This window comes from Dipodomys ordii, unplaced genomic scaffold (genome assembly GCF_000151885.1).
Source record: "Dipodomys ordii isolate 6190 unplaced genomic scaffold, Dord_2.0 Scaffold87, whole genome shotgun sequence".
NCBI lineage: Eukaryota > Metazoa > Chordata > Mammalia > Rodentia > Heteromyidae > Dipodomys > Dipodomys ordii.
In genome coordinates, this window is record NW_012267303.1 from 4,465,970 (window position 1) to 4,483,225 (window position 17,256).

The 17,256-nt window shown below is 59.3% G+C and overlaps 1 protein-coding gene across 1 annotated transcript in view; it reads left to right on the forward strand.

The window, feature by feature from the left end:
- Positions 1 to 15,197, forward strand: part of Scube1 (signal peptide, CUB domain, EGF-like 1) — a 101,999-nt gene extending 86,802 nt beyond the window's left edge. Inside the window, exons 12-23 of the mRNA XM_013025739.1 lie at positions 3,050 to 3,169; positions 3,482 to 3,586; positions 4,237 to 4,359; positions 5,468 to 5,605; positions 6,186 to 6,389; positions 6,806 to 6,967; positions 7,972 to 8,139; positions 8,984 to 9,145; positions 11,611 to 11,808; positions 13,079 to 13,231; positions 13,625 to 13,704; positions 15,041 to 15,197. Coding sequence (XP_012881193.1) covers positions 3,050 to 3,169; positions 3,482 to 3,586; positions 4,237 to 4,359; positions 5,468 to 5,605; positions 6,186 to 6,389; positions 6,806 to 6,967; positions 7,972 to 8,139; positions 8,984 to 9,145; positions 11,611 to 11,808; positions 13,079 to 13,231; positions 13,625 to 13,704; positions 15,041 to 15,193 — 1,766 coding nt within the window. The 3' untranslated portion in view covers positions 15,194 to 15,197. The remainder of the gene's footprint in view (positions 1 to 3,049; positions 3,170 to 3,481; positions 3,587 to 4,236; positions 4,360 to 5,467; positions 5,606 to 6,185; positions 6,390 to 6,805; positions 6,968 to 7,971; positions 8,140 to 8,983; positions 9,146 to 11,610; positions 11,809 to 13,078; positions 13,232 to 13,624; positions 13,705 to 15,040) is intronic.
- The last annotated feature ends 2,059 nt before the right edge of the window (positions 15,198 to 17,256 follow it).

Genomic DNA, 17,256 nt, shown 5'->3' on the forward strand with positions numbered 1-17,256 from the left:
TTATCAACATTAGTTGGACGTAAACGTGTGGGCTTACGTTGGCACTGCAGACTCTCCCCCATTGGTCCTTCGAGCCCTGAGTCATCCTCACTGTTGGAATTATTATAGTTTTGCAGTAAGTTGTTAAACCAGGAAATGTGTGTCCCCTGGCTTCATATTTCACATTCAAGATCAGTTGGTCTGTTGCTGAGGCCCCTGGAATTTCTGTGTGAATTTTAGGTTCTGTTCGTTTCCATCGCGAATCCCATTCACTACATAGCACCCACCGAGGGGAAGATTCTGGAGAGGAGATGTGTGGGCTGGCCTCTGGCTGAGCCTTGTCTTGGGAAGAGGGTAGGAGATGTGTGCAGTGTGGGGACCAGGAGAAAATAACCAGACACCACGCTCCCTTAAGGATGAGCAGAAAGCAGTTGGGTCAGCCTGAAAGGAAAACCCTCCGGATCTGAAGGGAGCTTGGCTGGCTGCAAGGCCTGGGGTGGGCAGGGACAGGGAGCCGAGGCTGCGGGCTGGGCGCGGAGGGCTGGGCGCGGGAGGGCCGGGGATCTGGGAACACTCAGCCTGGACTCTTCCTGGGCTCCTGGCCAGGTGTTCTGCCAATGCTGGGGAAGTTTGGCCCCGGGGATTCTCTCCCTGAATCCTGCATAGTGGAGGTATGCTAAGGCTCTATCAGCTGTAATCAGAATCATGTGGAAAGAGAAGTCTGTAGGAATTCTAAAAATAACCATCCTGAGTGTGGTGTTCTGGCAGCTTCTTTGGAGTGGATGGCTCTGCACTGCACATGGGGGCCCTTGGCCCCAGAGAAGTGGGGGCCCAGAGGAGCCAGGCATGGTGACCCACACCTGTGATCCCAGAGGGACCCCAGCTCACCATGCCCACACCCTCGCCCCTGACCCCTCTCGCATGCTTGTGCACACATGTGCCTTCACACGTGCTAACACACACCTCCCCTCATCCACAGCTGACCCATCCCCTCACACGCATGCATGATAGCCAGACTCCCTTCCTCTCCTTCCCGCGTGCATCTGTGGCCCCTGTGAGCCTCCCCTGGGGTCCTGGCGTGGGTGCTGACCGACTGCGCTCTGGTCTGAGCTTCCCTCGCTGGCCAGCTGAGGCTGTGGCGGGGAGACGGGGCACACTGGCTGGGGGACAGAGGACTCGCACAGCACTAGAGCAGTGCGTGCTCTCCCTCTGGTCCCACGGGGGTCGCTCGGAGGAGTCCGGGTGCTGCCTGCTATCCAGGAGGAAGAAATCTGGATATTTGCTGGTGGCAGCAGTGGTGGTGTGTGTAATTAGTTACGCTTACTAGACAGGCATTCTGCCACATGGGAGTCACTCCCTTGGTACTTTTCACTTCAGTTATTCTTTCAGATAGAGTCTCCTGCTTCTCTCAGGAACCAGTCTTGGTCCGCCGATCTTCACCTCCCAAGTAGCTGGGATTATTGGCATGTGCCACACACCCAGCCCTCTCCCCCCACCCCACCTCATTGTTTCTTAGAGTGGATAGAAGCCAGCCTGCTCTTTAAGAGGTAGGATGGCAGATTCTGGCCGCCAACACAGCCTGACCGACGGCCTGGGAAAGGGGCCGTGAGGGCTCAGCATCCTCAGAGCCCCTGCTGGATTGGACAGGCACCCTCCAGGAAGCCCCCTGTGAACAAGGCTGAGACAGGCCTGGGAGGGCCCAGGGCAGGATGGGGGCCAGTCATCCCATTCCCCACCTGCCCACAGGCGTTCTCGGAGGGTGCTGGGTCCCAGGCTGTGGGTTTTGTATGTCGGGGCCAGATATTTCCATCTGGAGCACCAGGATGACGCTTGTCTGCTTGTTTCTAGATTATTTGCTTGCTCAGTCTCATGTCAAAGGTGATGCAAGTTGGCAATTTCCCATTACAATTTATCTTTTCTATTAAATCCTCGATCTCAAGATTCTTGTCAGAAAGGACTCGACTTCCTGTATTTTGGCTTTGGGGCTACTCAGAAATATTGTTTGCAGGCATAAATTCTATGTTTGAAGTCAATGGTGAAGTCATATTTACTTTGTTTTCAATCTTCAAACCTTTATCTGGTTTTTTTTTTTCTTAAAGGAAAGGCTTCTAGATGCAACTTTCCCTATTTTTAGAGTTCTCTTGAGGCTATTTTTGATGAGAATTGTGTTTGGCTAGGTATTTAAATCTTTTCCTGCTTGTCACCTGCTGCCTTTGCTCTTTTGTCCTCCAATCCAAGCCCTTGGCAGTGAAGCGACATCATCAGTAGAGACCCCACCACACAGGACGCTGGGGAACGCGAGCGAGCTCATGAGTAGAGGTGCTAGGGAATTTGAGTGTTCTGAAAGGACCTGGGGCAGATCCCCATCCATACCTAAGACCAGAAAGCTGTGTGCACTGCTTAGAAAGCAGGGCAGGTCCCCACCTGCCTGTGGACGAAGCCAAGCTCTGGTGGTCTTCAGCGGCAGTTTGGGGTGACCGTTTCTGGGGATGTGGTTGGGTCTGGGGCTGTGCTGGCTGCAGTCTGGTGGCTGACCGCCTCAGAGTGCAAGCTGTTCTGTCAGCTGGCTTTCAGAGCCAGTCCCTCACCAGTCAGACATCTGCCAGTGAGTTCTGATGTTCACCATGGCCGGGGACAGCCAGACTTCTACAAGAAGGAGGATTTCACCGTCCTCTAAAGATACACCAGAGCTGCTTCAGGCATCTTTACAACTTACTGATAGGCTGCTCCCTCCCTTCCTCCCACTCTTCCCCATCCCCTCCTCCCCTCCCACAGGAGTCCTGGAAGGACTTCCCTTCCTCAGGTGCCCACGGCCACCTCCTATGAGGATCAGGCCCTGCCCTCTGGGCACAGCTGTGACCTTACAGATGGCCAGGGCAGGGTCCGAGGAGAAGAGGGAAAGCCAGCTGTCTGGGCCCAGTATTCCACGTGGACAGATGGACGTGGATTCTGCCCTCGCTGAGTCCCCTGCCCCAGGACGGCTTGGTCTTAGGAGGACAGAGTGGTGGGGTCCCAGGCTCAGGCTCAGAGTCCTGCACTCCAGCCTCAGGCCTGTCTGTGTTCTCCCCAGAGATGGGCAAGTGCCTCTCTCGGGCCCTGGCCTCTGCCCAGGCCCAACTGGCGTGCAGCAAGGTGGGAGGCGTGGAGAGCTGCTTCCTGTCCTGCCCAGCCCATACCCTGTTTGTGCCAGGTAACTCCAGACGGTGGGGCAGGTCGCGGTGGGGAGGGGGTCTTCCCTGGGGCTCAGACCCTGCTTCATGCTGCTCTGGGAGAGAGCCCAGACCAAGCGGAGGGTGGGCTCACTGAGCATGCGTGGTCTGCTGCGGGGACCCCGCGGGCTCACGAGCACCCTAATGCTGTCTGGCTCTCTGGGATCCTCGGAACCCTTTACAATCAGATACAGGGGTCTGTCTCACTCAGCGAGTCCCTGGAGCCCTCAGGAATCTGGGAGCTCTGGAAGGGAGAATCCCCAGGCCCATCTCCCCAACTGGCCTTTTGACAGATGCAGAAAACAGCTATGTCCTGAGCTGCGGTGTTCCAGGTCCCCAGGGCAAGACGCCACCAAAACGCAATGGCACCATCTCTAGTGCCGGGTCCGGCTGCTCAGGTACCACGGGGCCCATCGGGGGGGTGGCAGGAGCTGCCTGGCTTGGCCTGGGGTCCTGGAGACCAGGCAGGGCCAAGGCCTCGCAGCACATAGAGGGCAAGCCCCAGCCCAGGGACAGAGAGCCGCAGCAGGGCCACTCTGGCTCTGTCACGTAGCAGTGGCTCAGTGACCCCGCACGCTGGGACTCCATTGCTCTCAGTCTCTGCTTCAGCAGAGCATCATATCCGCATGCACAGCTGCCCTTGAGCCATGCCCAGGTGGGCACAGTCCCCCCCCTTCCAGACAGACCCTTCCCGTGAGGGCTGGGCACCTCTGTGCGCTCATGCATGCATGGACTCTGGCGGCAGGCGGGGCTGTGCAGGAATTGTGATTCTGTAAGTCTCTGGGGTTTCAACCCCCTCTCTGCAGGCAGAGACCCCTGCTGGGTTGCCCTGGCCTTGCATCTGACCCTCTGACCGTGGGTACACATTTTTCAGGCCTTGCCTGGAAAGAAAGAAATGGGGCAGAGATGTTTGCCCGCCCTGGGAGGGCTGTCCAGACAGAAGTAGCCATGCAACCCACAGCCCCAGCCTCCCTGGCAGCCCCTGCCCCCCCACCACCTCATTACCCACAGGAGAGGCTGCCATGGCGGGGATTTTGGCTTTCCCCAGATGCCCCCAGTGCTCCCATCAAGCAGAAGGCCCGCTTCAAGATCAGAGATGCCAGGTGCCAGCTCCGGCCCCACAGCCGGGAGCGAGCCAAGGAGGCTCAGAGTCAGAGTCAGCCGCTGCTGGGTGAGTGCACAGACGAGCCGGCGGGGCCCAGGCTGCCGGGTGTGCGGGCCATGGTCTCCCACCTGCCAGGACAGAGGGGGACAGGGTGAGTCCACAGGCCTGGCAGGCAGGAGCCTGGGTTCCAGCACAGATGGGTTTCTAAGCATAGTGGTCTTCCTGTGCCCCACCACCATGGCCCTTTAGCCCAGGGACCCCCACCTGGGCACTGCTGATGGTGGCCTGAGTCCTGGGAAGAAGGCCGGCCTTTGAGTGAGAAACCAGGTCTCTGCAGCACCCTGAGTTAAAGGAACCCCTCAACCAGCAAGGACTTTCTGCGTGGCCTGGAGTCCTGATGGGAGCATTACAGGCGGGGGGGGGGGAGGTGGCGTGCAGGGGGATGGCCCAGGACAGGCTTGGTGAGCAGGCCCACACGGGGAGCATCCAGCGGTGACTCGGTGTGCTCCCTCAAAGCCGGCAAACCTCCCAGCACTCTGCAGGCTTAGCCAGGAATGTGGGCCCTGAACGCCACACATGGCCCCCCGAAGTGGTCAGGTGTAAGGTCCTCCACAGGCAGAGGCATGCGGCTCAGAGGGCAGGGCCTGAGGCCCCACCCAGCCCTGTCCCTGTGAGCCAGCCCTGGCCTCCTGGCCTCCATATCCCCCAGCCGGCCCTGGGTGAATCAACCTCCATGTCCCCTTGTGCTCTATGAATGACTGGCCATGGAGGGACCTTACAATGCAAGCTGTATTCAGGATTTTTCTCATCCCCTGACATACACTACCTAAGGGGAGGGTGGGGTTCACAGTTTCTCCGTCCTCCTCTGGGCCTGTAGTGAGGAAGACTGTCCTGGGGGTGGGGAGGGAGAGGCCGGTCAGCTCGTGGCAGACAGGAAGCAGAGGGAAGGAAGGGACTGGGAACCAGGTATATAGGCTGTCAAGGGCGCACACTCCCAGCAACCTACTCCTTCATCTAGGCCTCTCCTCCTGAAGTTTCCAGAACCTCCCAGAATAATACCACCAACCAGGAACCGAGCATGCACCACGGGTGCCCGTGGCGGGCAGCCTCCATGCGGGGTGGGTAGTCCGCGCCCCACCCAGGCTGCCTTTGCAGTGTTCCCTTCCTCGTCCAGACAGCTGCCAGGTGACTTTGGTGACACTCAAGTGTGACTCCTCCAGGAAGAGGCGACGAGGCCGTCAGTCGCCATCCAAGGAGGTGTCCCACATCACCGCGGAGTTTGAGGTGGAGGTGAAGCCGGGTGAGACCTCAGGTAGGTGACCGCTTTGCTTGTGGGACACTGGGTGGGGGTGGGGTGGGAGGGAGGGCCCCACACAGGCCTTGGCCACCAGAGGCTGAGCCAGCCAGCCAGGCAGTACTGGCAGGCCAAGGCTTGCAGCCCACGATGGCGGAAGGAGGCAGCCAAAGGGCAATCAGAGGGGATCAGAGCCCCAGGGCATGGCTAGGGCCGGTGCCCTGCGCCCTCCACTGCCTTTCTGCCACTAGAGGGGAAATGTGCGCAGCCCCCAGAGTGGCCATCCAGGGGCTTCTGCCCGACTTCCGGAAGGGACTTGTGATGCTAGCCTGTGTTCATGCCTCTCAGCGGTCAGTGAGACTGGCAGGGAGGTACTGCCAGCTCTCTGCCAGCATATTCATCTGTGGGCCTGAGCAGGGACTCCGGGAACAGAGAGCCCGAGCCCTGGCTCCGGCCCTGGTGGCTCTACTCACCACAGGACCCAGACACCAACCCCCACCTCCCCACCCCCAGCCAGCCAGTGGGACTGGGGGAGGGGCGGGACAAGCAGAGGCTCCCCCAGGAGGAGAAGGGTGAGAGCTGCCCGCCACCCCTGCAGACTCCTGCGAGGTGGACTGCATGCGGAAGCGGGCAGAGCAGAGCCTACAGGCCGCCATCAAGACCTTGCGCAAGTCCATCAGCCGGCAGCAGTTCTATGTCCAGATCTCGGGCACTGAGTACGAGGTGGCCCAGCGGCCAGCCAAAGCTCTGGAGGGGCCGGCGACATGTGGGCCCGGTCAGGTGCTCCGGGACGGCAAGTGTGGTGAGTTCGTGCAGACTTGCCCTGGCCTTTCTGACTCCTGCAGCCAGGGCAAGTGCAGTGTGTCCCCAGGGGAGACAGACCCCCGAGGGACAGAGGGACAGAGGCCTGCAGGGAAAGCCTGCCATTGTGACTGGGTTTTTAAAAAGTCCAAAAGGTCAAGCAGGAGGGCAGGAGGTGGAGCAGAGAGAAAGAGGAAAGCCAGGAACCCGGGCAGGGCTCGGGGCTCTGCAGAGCACACTGAGAAGTCAGGGGGACACGAGCCCGGGATGAGGCCTCGCAGACGGCGGCCCCGTCCCTGTGGCTGGGGCCGGGCCACTGGGCCCTGACACCTGCTGGGGGCGAGCCTGGTGGGGCTCCCAGGGAATGCCCCCCCCCCCGGCCTGTGTCACTTGCTGTCTCTCCACTTTGCCTCCCAGTGCCCTGTGGGCCGGGCACCTCCTTCAGCGGGGAGCCGAGCCAGTGCGTGCCGTGCCCGCCCGGGACCTACCAGGACATGGAAGGCCAGCTCAGCTGCACGCCATGCCCCAGCAGTGACGGTCTCGGTCTGGCTGGTGCCCGCAACATATCTGAATGTGGCGGTAAGGGAGGCCCACCCAGGGAGGGGTCAGGAAGGGAACGGGCATAGATTGGGGCCCTCCTACCCCAAGGCCTCCCAAGCAAAGGCAGAAGCTGCATGGGGTCACAGAACAAGGTCTTATCTGAAGCTCTGCCATTTCCAAAGCCACCCTTGCTCCCCCCCACCCCAGGGCACTGGGGCCCGTGCTGCCCTGAGCATGCTCAGCATGCAGCCAGCAGCTCAGAAAGGCCAGTCCTGTACAGACCCAGGTATGGCCCACATGGAGGGCTTTGTGGCAGACCAGACCAGCTCTCCTTGGAAGTGCCTAGCCTCGGTGGGCCTCACTGGAGGGGGGCTCTGCTCTAGCCCCACCCTTCACCTCCGCCCTAGCTGCTCCTGTACCATTCTCCAGGGACAATTTGGCTAGCCAAGAGCTTTCCCATTGACTGACCCCACAGCCCCGTCTGCAGCGTGGTCAGTCTCCCCGACAGCCTGCCCTCCCGAGTGAGAACACTCAGCACCTGGGGGGTCTCTGAACCCCTTCTCTGCAGGCTGCCAGCTGCTCCTCTGCTGCTCCTCTAGCAGCAGGAGTCTTTCCCCGCCCCCCAACAGCGGACTGCGGGAGGGCACCGCAGTCACAGGCGGGAGAAGCTAGACTCTCAGAGTCTGCCAGGACCCTAAGTCCACTCCTCCAGTCATGCCGGAATGCTAGAACTCACGTGGAGCTGAAGCTGGGTTCCTGTGGGCCTCTCACTACGTCCTGTCAGAGCCCTTGGGTCCTGGAAGACCCATTCTGGGGCTTTTCCTTCACCCCACAACAGAAAACAGCACTAGCTGGTTCACACGAGGCCCCCATGTTGCAGCTCAACAGCAAAGTCACTTGCCTTCCTGGCCTCTCCTCACCCAGGCTGCCTGGTCATCCCACCCCAACCAACTTTCCCGTACAGGGCAAGAGCTGGGGGGGGGGGGCGGCTGGGCATGTTCCTGCCCCCCCCCACAGCCTGAGCCGTGATCCCTTCCTTGCAGGCCAGTGCTCACCAGGCTTCTTCTCAGCCACTGGCTTCAAGGCCTGCCAGGCCTGCCCCATGGGCACGTACCAGCCCGAGCCAGGACGCACCCGCTGCTTCCCCTGCGGAGGGGGGCTGCTCACCAAGCACGCCGGCAGCACCTCCTTCCAGGACTGCGAAGCCAAAGGTGAGGAACCCTCCCCCCTCGTCCCCACCCCCTGCGCCTCCACCCGAGGGCTGGCTTCCCCGAAACCCACCATCCACGCCTCACCCGCCAGCTCAGGCAGGGCACGTGGGGCACACAGGCAGAGACAGCAGCTTGCTGCACCTCAAGGGACAAGGGGCGCCGCCACTTCTCAAGGCACTGGTCTGGGGGAGGGAAAGAGGGACCGGGGAGGGGAAAAGTGGGGAGGGGAGCGCTAGCACACTCCAGCCCCACGCAGGCCCCCCTACCCATCCAGCTTGAAAGGAGAGTCTGGCTTCGCCACTCTCTCCACTTCCTGTGCAAGCGCCTCCAGTCACACTGCCGCCCCCACTGCTTCCCTCAAATGCTCTAGTCCCAACCAGCTACCAGTGGCTCACGCCTGGCATCCTAGCTACACAGGGGGGCTGAGATCTGAGGATCACAGTTCAAAGCCAGCCTGGGCAGGAAAGTCTATAAGACTCTTAACTCCAACTAACCACCAGAAAACCGGAAGTGGTGCTGTGGCTCAAGTGGTAGAGTGCTCACCTTGAGTTGAAGAGTTCAGGGACAGTGCCCAGGCCCAGAGTTCAAGCCCCACAACCAACCAAAGCCAAAAAATTGTCTAGTCCCTACGTGGGCCTGTGTTGCTGGAGCCATGTCCAGGCTGAGCACTTCCGGTGCCCTCTCCATCCTCTGCATGAACCTTTGTCCTTCCACTGACAGGTGCTGCCCGCTACCCCTAGTGGGAGAGCACGGGTCGGGAGGGTCACTGGGTGGGAGATGCTGGGATCGGCCTGGAGAGCAGGGGCCGCTCCGGTCCTTGCCCACCAGTGTCTCCTGCCCACAGTGCACTGCTCCCCCGGCCACCACTACAACACTACCACTCACCGCTGCATCCGCTGCCCTGTGGGCACCTACCAGCCTGAGTTTGGCCAGAACCATTGCCTCACCTGTCCAGGCAACACCAGCACCGACTTTGATGGCTCCACCAATGTCACACACTGCAAAAGTAGGTGTCCTCTCACCCGGGTGAGAAGCTGGGACGCAGTGGGTGGTGTCGGGCTTGAGGACAACGTTGAACCTGACCTCATGTGCTGAGAGGGGCCCCTGGCCCTCACTGATCACCTCTGCCCAATGGATCCTATGACCACCTTGAGCCCAGGGAAGGAAGGGCAGCCTTGTGCATAGTGAGTGATATGATTGTACATGCTCCCTTCATCCCTGTGCACTGTGAATGGTGTGATTACACATGGTTCCTTATCACTGTGCACTGTGAGTGGTGTGATTGCACACAGTCCTTCATCCCTGGGCACTGTGAGTGGTGTGATTGCACACAGTCCTTCATCCCTGGGCACTGTGAGCGGTGTGATTGCACACAGTCCTTCATCCCTGGGCACTGTGAGCGGTGTGATTGCACACAGTCCTTCATCCCTGGGCACTGTGAATGGTGTGATTGCACACAGTCCTTCATCCCTGGGCACTGTGAGCGGTGTGATTGCACACAGTCCTTCATCCCTGGGCACTGTGAATGGTGTGATTACACACAGTCCTTCATCCCTGGGCACTGTGAACGGTGTGATTACACACAGTCCTTCATCCTTGTGCACTGTGAGCGGTGTGATTACACACAATCCTTCATCCCTGTGCACTGTGAGCGGTGTGATTACACACAATCCTTCATCCCTGTGCACTGTGAGCGGTGTGATTGCACACGGTCCTTCATCCCTGTGCACTGTGAGCGGTGTGATTGCACACGGTCCTTCATCCCTCTGCACTGTGAGTGGTGTGATTGCACACAGTCCTTCATCCCTGGGCACTGTGAGTGGTGTGATTACACACAGTCCTTCATCCCTGGGCACTGTGAGTGGTGTGATTACACACAATCCTTCATCCCTGGGCACTGTGAGCGGTGTGATTACACACAATCCTTCATCCCTGTGCACTGTGAGCGGTGTGATTACACACAGTCCTTCATCCCTGTGCACTGTGAGTGGTGTGATTGCACACGGTCCTTCATCCCTGTGCACTGTGAGCGGTGTGATTACACACAGTCCTTCATCCCTGTGCACTGTGAACGGTGTGATTACACACAGTCCTTCATCCTTGTGCACTGTGAGCAGTGTGATTGCACACAGTCCTTCATCCGTGGGCACTGTGAATGGTGTGATTACACACAATCCTTCATCCCTGTGCACTGTGAGTGGTGTGATTACACACGGTCCTTCATCCCTGTACACTGTGAGTGGTGTGATTGCACACAGTTCTTCATCCCTGTGCACTGTGAGTGGTGTGATTACACACAGTCCTTCATCCCTGGGCACTGTGAGTGGTGTGATTGCACACAGTTCTTCATCCCTGTGCACTGTGAGTGGTGTGATTACACACAGTCCTTCATCCCTGGGCACTGTGAGTGGTGTGATTACACACAGTCCTTCATCCCTGGGCACTGTGAGTGGTGTGATTGCACACAATCCTTCATCCCTGGGCACTGTGAGTGGTGTGATTACACACAGTCCTTCATCCCTGGGCACTGTGAGTGGTGTGATTGCACACAATCCTTCATCCCTGGGCACTGTGAGTGGTGTGATTGCACACAGTCCTTCATCCCTGGGCACTGTGAATGGTGTGATTACACACAGTCCTTCATCCCTGGGCACTGTGAATGGTGTGATTACACACAATCCTTCATCCCTGGGCACTGTGAGTGGTGTGATTACACACGGTCCTTCATCCCTGTGCACTGTGAGTGGTGTGATTACACACAATCCTTTTCCCTGGGCACTGTGAGTGGTGTGATTGCACACAATCCTTCATCCCTGGGCACTGTGAGTGGTGTGATTACACACAATCCTTTTCCCTGGGCACTGTGAGTGGTGTGATTGCATCCCTGGGCACTGTGAGTGGTGTGATTGCACACAATCCTTCATCCCTGGGCACTGTGAGTGGTATGGTTGCACACAGTTCCTAATTCCCTTGCTACATAGACAAGCCCCATAGATAGGGCCGAGGCCAGGCCCTGCTCTAATTTCTGAGTCCCAGGGAGAGAAGCCAGGCCCTGTGTCATGGAGGCTGGCCAGCCATGGGACAGCCACCAGGTGCCAGCCCGGAAGCTCCACAGGCAGGAGACTCCTAGGCTACCTCGTGGGCACCATGCTGCAGACCCTGAAACAAAAGGAAGCAGGATTCAGGCATAGATGGTGCATAGGGGCCAGGGGCAGCCTTAGGGCAGGCTGCAGGGGTGGCCAGGGCTCCGCCCTCTGGGACCTGACAGGCAGACATGGGAGAACCGGCAGGTATGGACCTAGGAGCTCAGCAGCACAGTGCAGGTTTGGGCTGGCTGCCAGGGCACACTGGTGGAGGCTGGGCAGAGGAGGACCGGAGCACCTGCCAGTCCTTTCTGTGCCCTGCGGGCCAGCTAGCCAGATCACCCATCCAGCCGAGTCTGACCAGACCCTGGGGCCCTGCTGCCCACAGACCGGCACTGCGGCGGTGAGCTGGGAGACTACACGGGCTACATCGAGTCCCCCAACTACCCTGGAGACTACCCGGCCAATGCTGAGTGCGTGTGGCACATCGCGCCTCCTCCCAAGCGCAGGATCCTCATCGTGGTCCCTGAGATCTTCCTGCCCGTTGAGGACGAGTGTGGTGACGTCCTGGTCATGAGGAAGAGCGGTATGTACCGGCCTCAGAGGTCCCCGGGAGACAGAAAGATCCAGAAAGCTCATCGTTACCCCAACCCTGGGAGTCAGACCTTGCCAGGCCTCAGCCCTGGCACAAGCCAGCTCCCTCCCACAACTGCCGTGCTGTGCCTGACCTTTGGCTGTGACCCAGGGCTGCCTTCCAGTCCTCTCTCCTTCTGGGGCTTTGGGAAGAGAAGGGTCACCCGGCACACACAGACCATCTCTCCCCACCTCCAACCCCAGACTCCTGGCTTGTGAGTCCCATCAGGTGGTGAAGCCGAGGGCCAGCAGCGCTGCAGACCAGCCTGTGCTCAAATGGCCAGCCAGTGAAATAACCTGCACTGTACCTGAGCACCCACAGCAAGTCCAGGGCTGAGCCAGGGCTGTCTTTGCTGTTACAGGCAGTAAGCACACATTGGAGCAAGCCCCAAGTTCAAAAGCTAGGGGGATGGCCAGGAGTCCAGACAAAACCAAAAACACACCTTGAAGCCGGGCATTTGTGGCTGACACCTGTAATCCTAACTACTCAGGAGGCTGAGATCTGAGGATCACAGTTTGAAACCACCCTGGGCAGGAAAGTCTGTAAGAGTCCTATTTAAAAAACAAGCCAGGGCTGGGAAGGTGGCTCAGTGGTAGAGTGCTAGCCTTGAGCTGAAGAGCTGAGGGACAGCGCCCAGGCCCAGAGTTCAGGCCCCACAAACAAAAAACCAAAAAAGCTGGAAATGGAGCTGTGGCTGAAGTGGTAGAGAGCTAGCCTTGAGAGGGAAACAAAAAACAAAAAAACAGGTCCTGAGTTTAAGCCCCAGGACCAGCACAAAAAAATAAACACCCCCAGTCTGAACCTTGTCTATTCATGAATACAGACGGGGCAGGGGAGGGGCAGGAGCCAGTGCTTCCTCTGTGTCACGGGTGCCATGCTGTGTGTGTTGTGTTGTCCTGAACAGCGAGATCACTCAGAGCACGGAGCACCTGTTCCTCCCAGAAGCCATAGGGAGGCAGGTACTCGGGGTCAGAGATTCACCCTGACATCCAATCACGGGGCAAAAGGACCAACTAGAGGGCTTTCCTGGAGGAAGGGACCTGGGAATGAGCCGCCAGGACAGGTAGAGCTGGGCTAAGCGCAGGGAAGGACAGGGAGGAAGGGAGCAGCCCAGAGAGCTGCCTGCAGCTGGGGCCAGGCGTTGCAGATGCTGGCAGCTGGGGGGGCAGGAGGGGGCGGTGAGGAGCGGCAGGCCTGGGGCACTATGGCATCTCCCTCACAGCCTCACCTACGTCTGTCACCACCTACGAGACCTGCCAGACCTACGAGAGGCCCATCGCCTTCACCTCTCGCTCACGCAAGCTCTGGATCCAGTTCAAGTCCAACGAAGGCAACAGCGGCAAAGGGTTCCAAGTGCCGTACGTCACCTACGATGGTAAGGCGCCACGGGCTCGCCACAGCCCACCTGCACCCGCCCGGCTGTGCGAAGACAAGTCACCCATCGCTGCCCCCTTCTGGGACACGGGTGCAGGAGGAGGAACCCGCGGGGCTAGAGGCAGGTCCAAAGAGCGTGGGGCTGCCAATGCAGGGGGATCTGGGGACTGTGGTCACCATTGGCTTTGGCATCGGCTCCGGTGGGAGATCCTGCCCAGGCAGAGTGACACGGGCAGCTAAGCCACCAGGAGGGCAGAGGGGCAGAGGGAACCCCAGGAGCAAAGGCCCAGGGGCAGAGCTGCATCCAGCCAGGGGAGGTTGCTGGGGAGGACATTGGCTGGAGCAGGGAGGTCTCCAGCCCCTGGCCTTCCTCTCCCTGCTCCCCGGCCTCCAGAGGACTACCAGCAGCTGATAGAGGACATCGTCCGCGACGGGCGTCTGTACGCCTCAGAGAATCACCAGGAAATCTTGAAGGTGAGTTTATGGGCAGGGGCTTCCTAGGACAGAGCATAGCCTGGGTCCTCCCACCCCCACTCTGGCCCTGAGCCCTGGAGGAGGCTGGGGGAGCCCAGAGCAGGGACCGGGCCCAGGAGCTATCCCCCAGAGCTGGTGGCCTCGGGCAGGCTGGCTGCTGCGAAGCTGGTGGCCAGAGCCTGGCGACTGGCCCCTGGCACTCTCGTTGCCCGAAGCAGTTTGACAGGGCGACATCTTAGAGTCCAGCCACCACTACTGCCACCTGCCGCCAGCCCTCTGCATCCTGGGTGGCAGCTCTTAGACACCCAGGACCCTGGTTCTCAGCACGAGAGCCCTGTCCTGGAATCTGCTTAGAACAGACAGACCGGGCTCAGCCTCTGGCCCAGGGGACAGAAGCCAGCCTGGGGCTAGGCTGTCACAGTGTCTGGAAAACAAGTCTTCCACTCCATCCCTGTGGTACACAGGCATGGTGGACAGGTTGATGTGGCTTCACCCACATCTCGGCCCCCACGGCAGGCTCCCTCCCTCCCCCTCCCTCCCCCCTCAGCTCGGCCTGTCCTGAGGACACAAAGCCAGCCGGACCCACCCGGCCCTGCTCTCACTCAAAGGTCCCTAGAGAACCTTCTCCTCACCTCCTGTCCCCAGGGAACCACCACCCATCCCTCCAGCCTCCCTGGGGCACAGACAGCCTGGCCCACCCAGGGCCTTGGAGCTACACACACAGAGCCTATGCTCTTTGCTGCCTGTTTTCTGGCTTTCAAAGGGTTGTGTGTTGTATTTTGAACCCAGTGTGTGTGTGTGTCTGTGTGTGTGTGTGTAAACTATTGTTGGAGGCTGGGAAGGTGGCTCAGTGGTAGAGTGCTTGCCTTGCATGCATGAGGCCCTGGGTTCAATGCCTCAGCACCACATCAGCAGAAAAGGCTGGAAGTGGCGCTGTGGCTCAAGTGGTAGAGCGCTAGCCTTGAGCTGAAGAGCTGAGGGACAGTGCCCAGACCCAGAGTTCAAGCCCCATGACCAACAAAAATAAATAAATATATATATATATAGTTGGATCCCCAAGAGTTGAAGCGAATAAACCATGGAAAACCAGCCTCTTGGGGCTGGGATGTAGCTCAGTGGAAGAACGCTTGCCTAGCGCAAGTATCTGGGTTTGATTCCCAGCAGTACAGAAAAGACCAATTATACCACTAACACCAAAGGATTATTTGTGGCCAAGAGGAGATTGGGTTCTGGAACCTTCCGCCGGCCCAAGCTCTTCCCACACAGACCCCGCCCACCTGTTTTGGTCCCTGGGCATTTGACAGGGCCCAGGCCTCACCCTGCCCCTGGCTTACAGGACAAGAAGCTGATCAAGGCCCTCTTTGACGTGCTGGCGCACCCCCAGAACTACTTCAAGTACACAGCCCAGGAGTCGAAGGAGATGTTCCCTCGCTCCTTCATCAAACTGCTGCGCTCCAAAGTGTCCCGGTTCCTGCGGCCGTACAAATAGCCTCTGAGCTGCCCTGCGAGGGACGGTGGGACCCAGGGGGAGCGGAGACCTCAGCACCCACAGGCCGGGCGGGGACAGCTCACCGCCAACTGGGGAAGGCCCCCTCAGGTCACCACCTCAGTGGGAGACGTTGCTTCCCACAGCCTTTGTCCCTCCTTCACCTCTCTGTGTCCAGTGGCACCAAGAGCGCCCCCTCCTGGGCATCTGTAGCAGGATGGGACAGGCCATGGGTGCCCACTATGTGGGCAGCAGGCTCTGACCTGAGGTTTCTGGAGAGGGGGCCTGGCCAACATAGTGCTATTCCCTGGAGGCGTGGCCACTGTCACCCACACAGGAAGCCAGACCAGAAGTCAGGGTACCTGGAGACACCATCTGAGGGCTTTAAGGACAGAGTTGCCAGGGGAGGAAACTGTGGGCTTGTGCTTTTCCTTGATAGAACATTACTTTCTATATATATATAGATATATATATATATAATATATATACTTCTATTTGTGGGTGGTACTTTAGGAGATTTCCCGTTAGCAACTGTAAATCACTGCTGCAGCCCCCTCAATGAGTAGACTGCTCCCCCCCTGTGTGTGGGAGGCAGGTGCCCAGAGCTGAGGCGCACAGGACCCCCCTGGACACGCCGCGTGTGGAGTGGATCTTGTCATCTGGGATGTTGTTCTGGAGCCTCGTCTGTCCCAGTCACCCCAGAACCATCACTAACCCTCAACAGGACTCTGCACGAGCGAGCAGCCTTCCCTGCCCCGTCCTGTGGAGGCTGCAGCCCAGCCGTGCACCGTGGAAGAGGCCCTGGTCCCCAGGCTGCGGGGATGACCTCGGGTCTGCACCAGGAAAGGCCACCTCGCAGGACACACCAAGGCCTTCCTCGCAGAAACACCAGCGGGGTCTCCTCCATCAGGGAGAGCAGACCACCCAAGGCAGGGGTGGCAGCATTGTCCTGGGGCCTGGCTCCCTTCGAAACCTCTGAGTCTCTCTTTAAAGAAGAAAAGTAGGGAGGTGGGGCAGCCAGGCCTCATAGCCTCTCGCTTGGCCAGGGAGGCAGCCGAGAGCCAGGGCTTGCAAGGCCAAGATGCGCCTAGGAAATGCTCTGTACCTGTCAGGTTGACAGACAGTCTGAATTCCAAGGAACGCTGGAGAATGGGAAGTGAACTCGTCTTTGACTCCAGGCTAGCTGATCCCCAGCGGCCTGGCTGCCAGGAAGAGAACACTGAGAGGAACACGCGTGGCCTGTGAGGACTGAAGACAGGAGGGCTGGTGACAGGGCCAGCACGACAGACCCAGAGGCCGCCAAGGCTGGAGCCCAGGAGCTGCTCCCTGCCATCATGCCCGAGAGCGCCCTGTACCCCATTCTCCCAACTGGAGATTTGTGGAGGGTGGCAGGGGGAGCCTCTGGAGCGAGCCCTGCATAGCTCCTGTCCCAGCGTCCCCCAGAACCAGCTCCCGCAACAGCACAACGGCGGCCCTGGGGGAACCTCAGAGGGCCTGCCTTCATCAGCGTTCTCCAGGGAGAAGAGCCCAGGGAGGGCGGGGGAGGGGGAGGGGGAGCTGTGGCTTATGACAAGAGACTTGTGGGACATGGACACAGAATTGTGGGGGCCAGGAAGTCCCACAGGGTGCCAGCTGGAGAACCAGGCAAGCTGACTGTGATCCGAGCTGACCGCTGACCCGGGAAGCTGGCACAGGGGACAGTGCCAGAGCCCAAGGGCCTGAGAACTGGAAACACCAACATCAGCTGGACGAAGAAGCCACCGCTGGACCCCAGAGAACAAACATGCCCACCCCCTCATCCCCAGTGCTGAGCCGCTCTCCACCTGGACAACGCCCCCTCTCACCTGCAAGTCTCCATGCTCCTTCCAGTGGCTTCCAGAGGCATCCCGACAGACACTGCTTACAGGATTTTTTTTAAGCCTTTCAAAACCAAAGAGGACCAGAAAGATCTCCATGACTCCTGCATGGCTCCCAGCCCTAGATACCTGGTGTCCACAATTCCCAGAGGCCACGGAATGTGTGCAGGGTGTGGGACGGGACCAAGCTGGCCAGGAGGGAGCAGCACC